The following is a 13,281-nucleotide window of genomic DNA, read 5'->3' as shown; positions in this document are numbered from 1 at the left end:
CTTTATGAAAATGCAAGATGTATACATGATAATCCTGAAAAGGATGCCATTCATATTTTTCCAGGGAAAACACAAAAGAAGGTTAACTTCAGAATGATTTCTAACTCATTTTTGTATAATAACAGGCCTATAATCTCTGGCAGTAATTCTCAAAAGGGCAGTCTCATAGGGAACTTGTACTTGGATCATATAGTAAGGACTCAACCCAGAGGGAACATTACATTTCATTCATATAGTCCTTCACTGTTCTCAATTCATTCCCATTTAATAGCCTTAAAAACATCAGCATATTCAGTTCTAAACCAAAATGATTCGCTCAGTTGCCTAAGAGGATGTAAGAGAGCATAGAGAGGGAGTTTGGTTGGTTTAATTTGTATTTGAATTTTTAAAAAATTAAATACTTAGGCTTAGTGTGATGTCCAGATTGTTAACACTTTTAGATTATTAACTGATTAGTAAAACAGATTATTAATCTGTTTTAATCCAATAATCCATTTTTGAGATTATACACTGAAAGCAAAACCATTTGCTCCTTTCATAAAGGAAACACACAAAATGTGGGAGGATTGGTGGTGACCCACAGAGCCATACTCCCCTGAGATGGCTGAAAAATGTCTAGCTTAGGCTTTAAAGCTGGTGCACTTTCAAAGGGCACATGAAGAACTGGCAACCAAGAGGCCAGTACTGCAACCATTCATCCATTCTCTTCAGGTCACCTAACCCCACGTTAGACCGAGAAACCCAACCCTGAACTTCCAAGTTCTCTTACCTGAGTGAATCGTCGGACTAGGCACGTCTTCCCCACACCAGCATTGCCAATTAAAACAATTTTAAACAGGAAATCATAATCTTCCATACTCATTTACACAGCTGCAAGGCAAACACAAGCGAGAGTGAGATGGGGCCTGGTCAGACTTGCCCACAGAGCTCAAGCTGAGACAGCCTTGACACCTCAAGAACAACAGATCTGACTCATTTGGAGAGCAATTTAATGCTCCCCTCTGCTGATTTGCCAGTGAGGGAGGAACACAGGTGTTTGGTCACAGAAGAACTTTACTCCTTCCCAGTCACCTCAAGCCACACAAATGTCCTTTCACCTGGTAACCTTTATTCTTCCAAGTCGTCAGGTCACAGCTCACTCACGTGGTAAGATCTGTTTTCTTTCAGCATGGCAAGGAGATTACAGCCTATATGCAGACACACTGGGGTGCAAGGAAGCAGGAACAAAGGAGAGCCCGTCCAAAGCTTCAAGGTAGTTTATTCGTGTATGATATATCCCTATGGGAAGAAGGCCAAGGGACCAGGAGACTGAATGAAGGGGAAGGATCTAGAAAGAAACCTTTCAGTCAGTCCCCTGCAAGTCCTGGGCGTCTTGGGGTCTTAACTGTGGGAGTTCTTGCCATCTTCCCCCTACCACCACCCCACTGCTATACATCTTCTGCCAGCCAGGCTGACTCTGCAGCACTGCCCAAGGTGCCTATCTCCTCATTCCTATGAGCTGTGGCATTTGTCACATCCTCTGCCCAGGAGGGCCTCACTCACACCCTTTTCTGTGCCACCAAGTCAATCTTTTAAAGCCAAATGCAAGCATCTTTTCCTCTGTTTTTTTTTTTTTTTTGAAGATTTTATTTATTTATTTGGAGACAGAAAGAGGCAAGAGAGCACAAGCAGGGAGGAGAGGGAGAAGAGGGAGAGGGAGAGGGAGAAGCTGACCCCGCTGAGCAGTGAGCCCGAACTGGGGCTCCATCTCTAGACCCTGGGATCATAACCTGAGCTGAAGGCGGACACTTAACCGACTGAGCCACCAGGTGCTCCTCTCTCTGACTTTTTTCACTGCTCTTTCCCAGTAAAGTTAAATAAACATTTTCATCATTCCTCTGTCCTAAAACTTCAAATGTCTGCCTCATCCTTGAGGGAAGGGATCACCTCCTTCGGCTCTAGTTTCCTAGCCCACGCATGGGACAGTTCTATTTAGTAAATGTGTACTCTGCAGAATTAAAGTTAATTAATAGGCCTATTGCTCAAGCGTTGGCTTTAGTTGCTTCAGTTGTGCTGAAAAGAATACTACATGCTCTGTCTACTTCAGAGGACAGTTGTAAAGATCTTTTAAAAAACTGTACAAAAGAGCCTTGGTACCCACAAAGCTCTATCCTGGTGAAAACCATTATTATCTATCGAGTACCTACTATAGTACTGTGCTAATTGTGGTAGGAAATACAGAGATGAGATGGTCTCTGCCCTGGAGACTAATGTGAGAAAAGTCAAACCACCACCACGAAGTTAAATACAATTCAAACCAGCAGTGGAGCTCATTTCATAAAAGCAAGCAGAACAAGGCTGGTGGATTCTGGAGGAAGAGGAGGACAACCAGCGAGCCCATGAGGGAAAGGGCGTCTGGGAGAACTGGAAGAAGGCCCCCAGGTCACTCCTCCCAGTGGAGCTAAAGCTCAGGTGGCTGCAGGGTTAGAGAGTCAAAGAGAGCCCACTGCAGAAGACCTGCCGAGTAGCTAGGGGAGCAGATTCCCTGTGTGCAAAGATGTTTTCTGCATGAGTTTTAACTTATCCTTGGAAAGATGACTGACCATGCCAACATGCATGTGCCTGGCAGCTCATGGGGTTCCGTCCCAGTTCTCTGTCAAGAAACTGGGGCCATAAGCAGTGTTGAGTTCACTAATATGCCAGGCACTATACTTGGCACTTCAGGTATATTTCCATTTGTTTTTACAAGTCTCTGAGGCTGGTCAGAGAGGCTGGTATGTATTAATACGTTACCTATTTTCCAGGTAAGTAAACTGAGGGTAGCCTGAAGTCACAATAATAGCCAGAGTTCAAGTTCAGAAGGCATATGGTGTCACCAAAAGAACGCTAGCCTTGGAGTCGGAGAAATCAACGTTCAAATCTTGACTCTACTATCTTCTTAGACTATGCCTCTAGGTAAGTGAAAATTTTTGGAAGCTTCAATTTCCCCATTGCCAAAATGAAGCTAGTAACACCTTGACCACAGAGTTGTGATGCTTAAAGGGATTATTGTCCCCCAAGGACAATACCTGGCTCTTAGTCACCGAAACTCCTCACTATGACAGCGGTTTTCCATGCTCTGGTTCTGCCTTCATTGCCAGCCCCTACCTCTCACCACTCTGCTCACACTCCATGCTCTAGGCTCACTGGATTTCTTCAGTTCCTTAACACTGTAGGGCCCCTTTCCCTTTCAGACTTTCACAAATCCTGTTAACATCTGTTTGGAACATAGGACACAACCTCCCCTCATCACCACTCCCCAGCCCAGCTGACTTTTAGTTGTCCTTTTAATTTCACTTAAATATCACTCTCTTTGACCTGTGAGGAATCCGACCCCCTGCTATATGCTCACATGATACCTTTCCCCATCCTATAGTCATACTCACCATGCTTAATGTATTTATTTGTATTTGTCTTATGCTCCAAGTCCATCCGTCAGCACCTCCACCCCAAACACACACACACACACACACACACACACACACACACATGACTGTGAACAGCATGAAAGCAATGATGTGTCTATCTGGTTGAGTCCCCATCCTAACCCCTCCCCATTATTGTCACTGTCATCCTTGCCACTATCATCATCATCATCATCATCATCATCATCTCATTGTATATCATTAACTCATTTAACCCTCACAACACTCCTAACAGTTGTACACTATTAGCATCCTAACTTGATATATAGGGATACTAAGGCACTGGAGAAGCTAAAAAAGAAGACATTAAGGTCCCACTTAACTGGTACAGCTGGAATTCAAACCCAGATAGCCTAGGTCCAGTCCCAGTGGACATCCTTGACACACTACTTGTAGTGCCTTTCCCCATGCCTGGCTTGTGACAGGAGCTTAAAAAAGGTCTGATGAATTGAATGATAAAGAGAAGCACTCAATAAACTATGATCTCCTTTTTGTCTTCCCCTCTGGTTTCGCATCCAAAACTCTTTCCACCACACTACAGTAGTTTAAATTGGAATCAAGGACAGGGGGTGCCTGGGTGGCTCAGTTGGTTAAGCGGTTAACCATCTGCCTTTGGCTCAGGTCATGATCTCAGGGTCCTGGGATCCAGCCCCATATGGGGCTTCCTGCTTGGCAGGGAGTCTGCTCCCCCTCCCCCAACTCACTGTCTCTCCCCCCCCTCCCCTCATTTTCTCTGTCTCTCTCAAATAAATAAATAAAATCTTTAAAAAAAAATCAAGGACATACTCCAGATAAAAACTCAAGGACATGGTATGTTAATTAAATTCAAGAACGCTGTTCAAAGTAAAAAAAAAAAAAAAAGAAAAAAAGAAAAAAAAATTCAAGGATGGAGAAAAGGATAGCAGGGAACATGAGGTTCTGTGGGCCCCACATGGACCACAACTCAGTGCTTTTATTAGCCAGTGAACAGAGCACAGGACTAAGCATCTTTCTGTGCTTAGATTATATGCCATTTATTTACTCCTCCACCTTTAGCAGAAGTCAAACACACAGAGAATTCAGAGGAGAATGTCCAAAAATAACGGCCTGAGAAACAGGGCTCCCAGAAGGCTTACTGTGCCCAAATTCTGCACCTTCAGGAAAACAAGGGGAAGAGTTCCTTGGTCAGAGTCAATGCTGAATCAGGTTTCATGTAGCTTCTACCTGGAGAGAGCCGTGGAAGCCGTGAAAGACAAGATAAGAAAGGCCTCCTCCTTTCTATAAGAAATTACTTCAATGTTCTGTTGAATATTTGGGGTTTTTTTTGTTTGTTTTTGTGTTTTGTTTTGTTTTTTAATAAACCTCTAGAGAAAAAGTGTTTGGTCTCTTTAAAAATGCAGGCCGTCTGGGGCTAAGGCTGGACAGTAAACTCTGGGTTACCTGCACTGGTTACTGTTCTGTTTCTTTTTTTCTTTCTTTCTCTTTTTTTTCTTTTAAAGATTTTATTTATTTATTTATTCACGAGAGACACAGAAAGAGAGGCAGAGACACAGACAGAGGGAGAAGCAGGCTCCATGCAAGGAGCTCAATGCGGGACTCGATCCCAGGGATCCAAGATCAGGCCCTGAGCCAAAGGCAGATGCTCAATTGCTCAGCCACCCAGGCGTCCCGACTGTTCCATTTCTAATAGGAGGGCAGCCCTGGTGGCTCAGCGGCTTAGCGCCACCTTCAGCCCAGGGTGTGATCCTGGAGTTCCAGGGATTGAGTCCCATGTTCGGCTCCCTGCGTGGAGTCTGCTTCTCCCTCTGCCTGTGTCTCTGCCTCTCTCTCTCTCTCTAATAAATAAAAAAATAAAATAAAATCTATTTCTAGTAGGAAACACACTGCTGAATGAAAAGCTCACAGGAATCTCTGAAAACTATGCTCTGAGGAAGCACTGCTGGTCGGGAAGTAAGATAAAAAAAAGCTCAGGTATCACCAAGGGCCGTGGGATAAGATAGCATCCCAGGAGGTGGAAACTCATTCAGAGTCAACTTGTGACACACAGCCCTAAATTGACAACAAAAGTCACATCTTGTCTGGGGAGCAAGTATGTCATAAGAAATGCTACTGACCAAGCACTATTCTAGGGATTTTATATTCTATGATTGTTAATAATAATAATCACTGACACATAGCCAATGCTTACAATAAGTCAGGTACTCTTCTACATGTATGTACTCGTTTAATTCTCGCAACAACCCTATGGGGCAGGTATTATCCTCATCATCCTCAGCTTCCAGAAGGAGAAACTGAATTACAGAGACATAATCCTGAAGTCACATAGCTAGTCTTAGGACCAAGATTCAAACCCAGATCTGTCTGGCTCCTCCCAAAATAGGATGCTGCTGTCCCCTGCCCTACAATTGACAGCACTGCTGCACCTGTCCTAAGAGCTGGGGGCACAGTTGAATGGAACCTCCCAACCCCCGTGAGCTGCATTATTCTAGAATTTCCCTCCTCTTGAAGCAGCACACCCACACTGATAGGGCTATACACTGATTTCAGATCATACAAGCACTGCTCTTCATTGTGCCCTCCAAGCCCAGGTCTCTTTTGGGAGCTGGACCCTGACTTTCCTCCAAATATCACTCCACAATTCATTCATCCATGCAACTATGGGAGCAATAAACAGGAACATTGCTCAGATGAATCAGCAAAGCCCCAAACATCATAATCACCACAATACCTCTAAATTAATGGATATATGAATAAGACTCAAAAACGGAAAAATAGATGAGGAAAGAAAAGAATGAATTTAGGGGTGCCTGGGTGGCTCAGTCAGTTAAGCATCTGACTCTTGGTTTCGGCTCAGGTCACGATCTCAGAGTCTTGAAACCAAGCCCCGAGTTGGGCTCTGCACTGGGCATGGAGACTGGGATTCTCCCTCTCCCCCTGCCTCCTCACCTCCCACTCCTAAAAAAAAGAGAGAGAGAGAGAGAGAGAGAGAGAGAAAGAAAGAAAGAAAAAAATGAGTTTAGAAAAGATATAGGAAACAAGATGTACTATGAAAAGAAAAAAACATTCTAAAGCAATGTGATTTTTGGCAACATAAACCATTTATCAAAGTGACCTTTAAAAAAAAAACAAGAACAACACTAGTCACTGTTGCACATCAGTACATCTTTCCCCTTGCCTGTCAGGGCTCAGTATAACAGAAAAAGTCAAGGATTCTGGTGAACAGAAACCTGATCCCCTCCCCCAACACTGCTCCAGGAAATGATATTCTGGGGACTTGTTCTTGTTCAAAAACCATTGTTTCACTCAAGTCTTTTTCCCTTTCAGGGTCTCAACCTTGAACAATAAACCAAAATGGTTGGGTGAATAGACACCATGGTCCTCCTCAGGACAGCATGTGCTGCCATTCTCTCATCCCAAAGAGGCAGCATGGGGACTGGCATCAAGAGACCTGGGTAGAGGACCCCTGGCTGGCTCAGTCAGTTGAGGGTCTGATTCTCAGTTTGGGCTCAAGTCATGGCCTCACAGGAGACCTTACATCAGGTTCTGTGCTCAGCAGAGAGTCTGCTTGAAATCTCTTTCCCTAATCAAACCCCCTCCTGGGGATAATTATAGTTAACATCTTGGTATACATCCTTCTAGGTTTTTTGTTTGTTTATATACACTCACCTGTATGTATATAGATTTTTAAATTGTATAGATTTTTAAAACAAAACAATTATAATAGTATACAATTTTTTTTCTATAGTGTTTTTTTCCCCAAACCCAAAAATTAGAACTCATGGTCTACCAACAGAACTGATTACCAAAGACCCTCAGCATTCATTCAACATTTTCTCCAGAAATAAATACTCAAGAAAGGGGTGGCAAGAGGACAGCTTCACAGTGACATACTTTGAGAAATACTAAATACTATTATAACCCAATCTTGAAGATTTAAAAGTTCTAAAAATTCCCAAAATGAGGAGAACTGGCTTTGTTTAACCCGGGATTTATCAAAAGTGATTTTAGCTGAGAATTCTTTTCTCATATGACACTTAAAAAAAAAACTCAAGGGTTATTGGGATTTTATTGTTTTTGTTTTTGTTTGTTGTTGTTTGTTCGTGAGACACACAGAGAGAGAGAGAGAGAGAGAGAGAGAGAAGCAGAGACATAGGCAGAGGGAAAAGCAGGCTCCCTGAGAGAGAGACAGAGAGAGAGAGAGAGAGAGAGAGAGGGAGAAGCAGAAACATAGGCAGAGAGAAAAGCAGGCTCCCTGAAGGGAGCCTGACTCAGGACTCAATCCCAGGACCCCGGGATCACGACCTGAGCCAAAGGCAGACACTCAACCACTGAGCCACCCAGAAGTCCCTCATATAACACCTTATAACAAAAAAATCTCTTGCTATCCCAGGGCTCCATGAAACATCAGTATAGTAAATGTTATTTTTATATGTATATTTTTTATTGGAGTTCGATTTGCCAACATATAGTATATCACCCTGTGCTCATTCCATCAAGTGCCCCCCTCAGTGCCCATCACCCAGTCACCCCAACCCCCCACCCACCTTCCCTTCCACTACCCCTTGTTCGTTTCCCAGAGTTAGGAGTCTCTCATGCTCTGTCTGTCACCCTCTCTGATATTTCCCAGTCATTTTCTCTCCTTTCTCCTTGGTACTCTTTTTTTTTTAATTTTTTTTTTTAATTTTTATTTATTTATGATAGTCACACAGAGAGAAAGAGAGAGAGGCAGAGACACAGGCAGAGGGAGAAGCAGGCTCCACGCACCAGGAGCCCGATGTGGGATTCGATCCCGGGTCTCCAGGATCGCGCCCTGGGCCAAAGGCAGGCGCCAAACCACTGCGCCACCCAGGGATCCCCTCCTTGGTACTCTTTCACTATTTTTTATATTCCCCAAGTAAATGTTATTTTATAGCGCTTGAAATCAGGGTTGCCACCCAGGTAGCAGGGCTACATGAAAGAAAATAAAATAAAGGAGAAGGGAGGGATCCCTGGGTAGCGCAGCGGTTTAGCGCCTGCCTTTGGCCCAGGGCGCGATCCTGGAGATCCAGGGATCGAATCCCACATCAGGCTCCCGGTGCATGGAGCCTGCTTCTCCCTCTGCCTGTGTCTCTCTGCCTCTCTCTCTCTCACTGTGTGCCTATCACAAATAAATAAAAATTAAAAAAAAAAAAAAAGGAGAAGGGAAAGGAAGGGAAAACAAAGGAGAAAGATGACACCCAGATAAATTTCATTTTCAGATAGCAACAAATAAATTTTAATATAAGTTTGTTCCAAATATTGCATGAGACATACAAATTTTTTAGTATGTAAGTGTAACACAAGTATCATATGGGACAGACTTACACTAAAAAGTTATCAGTTTTTTATCTGAAATTTAAATTTACTGGTCAATTCTACCCAGGCAAAATGTGAGTGGTCAGATCTGCTAGAAACAGAGTCCTCAGACACAATATCGCATGTACCCAGAAGTTGTGGAGGGAGATTGGCACGGCATGAGAAATAAGATATGCCTGATGAATCCAAAATCACAAATGGAGAGATTGAAAAGGCCAAGAAGTCATTTGAAGAAGGCATTCATTACCTGAGCTTGGGTACTCAGAATCTAGGCCAGACTCCAGGGACCAGGTTCAGATTGTCATTGCCAGGCTCTGCAGGTGAGTCTCTCCCTTGTGGACAATCCCAGAGCACTGTGTATTTACCCTAAGTCCATCTTCACATGTGCACCTGCCTGGTAGATGGGGGTGTGCTCTACACATGTTGCCCCTACTGTCCTTAAAGACAAGGACCACACTTCAACAAGACACTCATGTCAGCATATCCCAGGACCATGTTCAAGTAGACGTTGAATTGAAAGTGTTTGATCTTTCACTCTAACAAGATTCTGTCTCAGGAAGCTCATTAGTGCTTAATTACTAGAAGGCAATTACTAAACATTACTATAATCAACTGCTGCAAGCTCACTTGCTTTACATAAGCTGCTAATTTCATGTTATTGCGAGTTAATTATTCTCCTTGGCCAAGGATGTCAAACACCCACCTGTGCCATGGCTGCTCCTCATTCACCAGGCCATAATCTCCAGCATTTTGACATGGCCCTTTACAGTTCGCAAAATGTTTTCACAGACATGATCTAATCTGCACCTGCCAACAATCTCATGAGTTGGTTCTTATTCATTATGCAAGTGAAGAAACTAAAGAGTGTAGGTAATGAAATGTCACCCTGTCACACACTAGTGAGGTGCAAGGCGGCCTCTCTATCCACCAACGATGTAAATAATTCACATTCTATCACCGTTAGTAACAGTAATCATAAGTGACATTTATTCAATGCTTATTATGTGTCAGGTACTCTTCTACATATACGTATTCATGCAATCTTCACAACAATCCTGTGAGGTAGGTACTATTATTATTATCCCCAGCTTACAGAAAGGACATTGTAAGCTTTCATCAAAATTACACAGCTAATGAGTAAAACTGCCAGGATTCAAAACCCACGTCTTTCTGGGAAAAAATTAAGTTGGAACTCTATCTCACTCATACTAAAATAAATTCCAGATGGATTATAAAGATTTAGATTCTGAAAAATGAAAACATAAGAGTACTACCAGAAGAAAGCATGGTCTATATAAAATCTTAAATTGGGAAAGGCTTTCTAAGAATTACTCAAAATCAAGGCCATAAAATAAAGAGGTTGACCAATTTGACTAAATAAATTTTTTAAAAATTCTGCACGTCAGAACAATAAAAGGTCAACTGATTAAAATATCTGAAATACATATAACTAAGGGCCAGTTTCCTTAAATGCTTAAAGAGTTCCTACAAATCAATAAGAATAATTGAATAAATCAATAGAAAAAATGGACAAAAGACATAAGCAGATAGTTTATGAAAAAGGGAATAAAAATGGCACCTCTACATTTTTTTAAATGATCAGCTTTACTCTTAAGAGTAAATTCAAACTCTAATGTATAATTTATATAATTTTAAACAATTAAGATGATTATTTATAATGAAAACGATAATGAATTCAAAGTCAGAAGCCATTTTTCATTCAGATTGGCAAAGTTCACTCTGTAAAGGAGAGTGTATGGAGAAATGGGGTGCTTGTGTAGCACCAGTAGGAGATAAATCAATGCAACCTCTCTGGAGGGCAATACTGATTAAAAACTAAAAAGGCTATTACAAACCCTCTGACCCAGCAATTCCACTTCTCAGAATCTGTCCTATACTTACATAACACACGTACAAAGACACATGCAGTAGGATATTCTTTAAACAACATTTGTACTAACAAATATGAAAAACAACCTAATAGTCCATCAGCAGGAAAATGGTTGCAATATTATGAAAACTATACATCAATATACTATGCAGCCTGCTCTGGATTTCTGGAAGATGCATTAAGTGAAAGAAGCAAGGTGGAAAATGGCGAGTATAGTATGAAAAGGGGACGTTTAATTATTTAAATGCATAAGCATAAAATATCTCCAGAAAGAGACACAGGAGAATTAGCAACAGTGTTTGCTTCTGGGGAGGCTGTATCTAGTTGTAGGAAAGAGGATAACCTCCAACTCTCAACCAATTATATTCCGACCTTCCACTCAGTCTGCAGTATTTGCTAGAAAGGCAAGACAGCTTTCCTAATACAGTGACAAAAGTCCTCTAAAAAAAAAATCTGTTTGGTCATGATCAGGTCATGATCCTGGGGTCCCAGGATTGAGCCCCGCATTGGGCTCCTTACTCAGTAGGGAGCCTGCTTCTCCCTCTGTCTGCTGCTTTACTTGTGCTCTCTTTCTCTGTCTGTCAAATAAATAAAATCTATTTAAAAATAAAATTAGGGCAGCCCCGGTGGCTCAGTGGTTTATCGCCACCTTGAGCCCAGGGCGTGTTCCTGGAGACCAGGGATTGAGTCCCGTGTCGGGCTCCCTGCATGGAGTCTGCTTCTCCCTCTGCCTGTGTCTCAGCCTCTCTCTCTGTGTGTCTCTCATGAATAAGTAAATAAAATCTTTAAAAAAATAAAAATTAAAAATAAAAATTAAAAAATCTTAAAAATCTATTTGGGGTGCTCTGTTTCTATCTCTTTGTCTGCTCTGCTGCACCCCTTCACATGACAGGTAAGGAATGTCCCACCCGGCTGGTGGGGTTGTTCTTTCCAGGTTATTGTGTGTGCCACCGCTCTCTCTATTAAACTATGTTCCAGCACAGTTAAGTTCCTAACATGGTGGACTCATTCTTTGATTCTAACTTCCCTCAAAAATGAGCATCCATCATATGACAGCCAAAACCAATGGACAGAACCCTAGTCTATTTATTTCACAAGTAAAAACAAGACTCTCACATTTGTATCATGTATTACAGCTCAAGAATGACTCACTCAACTCTGACACAGGATCCTCCTGGGGAAGGAGAAGGAGGCTAGCTTTTTCGCCCCATTTTACAGAAATAGGATTTGAAATCAAGAGTGACTTGCCTCAGGCCAACACAGCATGTCAACAACAGAGCCAGAGGACCCACACACTCCTGTCCCCTGACACTGAATCAGAGCTGCCATGAGGGCGAACGAGGTCTGCAAATGTAAATCCCTACCAGGCAAGGGCACAGGCATAATAAGCACCAGGGGAGGCTGACACAGACCCATGGATGGGAAGGATCTCAAAAGCAGCCCTTGGGAATATTTTTTCAGACATACAAAAAAAATAAATAAATAAAGTAGGCCTGAGATCGCCGCAATATCATTTTTTTTTTACTTTTCTTTCTTTTAATTCTTTTTAATTCAATTAACTAACATATAACATATTATTGTTTTCAGAGGTTCTGTAATATCAGTTTCAAAAAGCAAGACAATAAAATGTTTTATTTTATTCTTTGTAGACATCACCTCTTATATCTTCCTATTTCCTAGAAATATACCATAGATTTGGGATACCAGGCAAGTAAGGAAAAGGAAAGTTAACCCATGAAGCAGCATTTCATCGGTACGACCCAAAGCAAATGTCTGAATTCTCTTGTTGAAGTAAGAGTGCTCTTTCCCCTTCCATAGTAAGAAAGCATCACTGCACTGAGCACAGATCTGATTTTCCTAGAGGCAAGAGGGGGAGACAGGGCCACTGTGTAGGAGTCACTTGGGGCCCCAATCAGTTAGCTCCCCAGGCAGAACTAGTTTGTTTTGTACCATAGCACTCAGGGTGCAGGTACTTGACAGAGTCTTGGATGCGCCGGGAAATAACTGGCACCTTGTTTCCCATGGCAAAAGAAAGATGCCTTTCCTGCTCATTAATCCCTTTCCAAGATGGGGAGCTTCTGTATACAAAACATGTTTGCTCTAAAAAAGGTCTTTCCAGACCCAACTTGCTGTTTCCGTCTTCTGCACGAGCAGGCCGGGCTCCCTCCGCTATCCTTCTCCAACAATAAACAATACTGCCCTCAAAGAGCTCCGGGGGTTTGTCCCAATGCACACCCCACTGGGTTCTCTAAATTGGGCACTGCGTCTAATCTTTCCTCTGCAGAAGCTTTCCTGCGTCGGTTCGGCTGGACCGGAAGGGCCTCCTTATGGGCATCTTCAGCCTCCTCCCCCAGGCTGAGCACACAATGCAGCCTTGCCAGGCAGCCAGGGGGCAGGGCAGCCGCTCACAAGTGGTCTCGAGCACTTCCCTAGCCTGAGGGACGCAAGGCCTTTCCAGGACAGAGGTGTCTCCTTCCCTCCTTCCCTGCCAGAAGACTGTCACTCCAGGCTGGACCCTTCCTTCAGCTGTTTAAACGGATTCCCTCCTCACTGGAAGCATGAGAAAAAGGGAAAGGAAGCAAGTGTCCATGCGGTCTGCGATGCAAATGTATGAGAATAAGATACAAGAATTCT

The 13,281-nt window shown here is 42.8% G+C and overlaps 1 protein-coding gene across 4 annotated transcripts in view; it reads right to left on the bottom strand.

Annotated features, from left to right (window-relative positions):
* RAB30 (RAB30, member RAS oncogene family) overlaps window positions 1-13,281 on the bottom strand; it is a 90,230-nt gene that overhangs the window by 22,494 nt on the left and 54,455 nt on the right. For 2 of the 4 annotated variants that reach the window (XM_025419493.3, XM_035704225.2), the window contains exon 2: window positions 770-870. In XM_025419493.3, coding sequence (XP_025275278.1) covers window positions 770-862 — 93 coding nt within the window. In that variant the 5' untranslated portion in view covers window positions 863-870. Of the gene's footprint in view, window positions 1-769; window positions 871-1,097; window positions 1,152-9,459; window positions 9,664-13,281 lie in introns of those variants that run through there. The other 2 variants (XM_025419494.3, XM_035704223.2) reach the window with 2 other exon arrangements.

Source organism: Canis lupus, chromosome 21, assembly GCF_003254725.2.
Source record: "Canis lupus dingo isolate Sandy chromosome 21, ASM325472v2, whole genome shotgun sequence".
In the NCBI taxonomy this organism is placed as follows: domain Eukaryota; kingdom Metazoa; phylum Chordata; class Mammalia; order Carnivora; family Canidae; genus Canis; species Canis lupus.
This window is presented reverse-complemented; position numbering and strand designations above follow the sequence as displayed.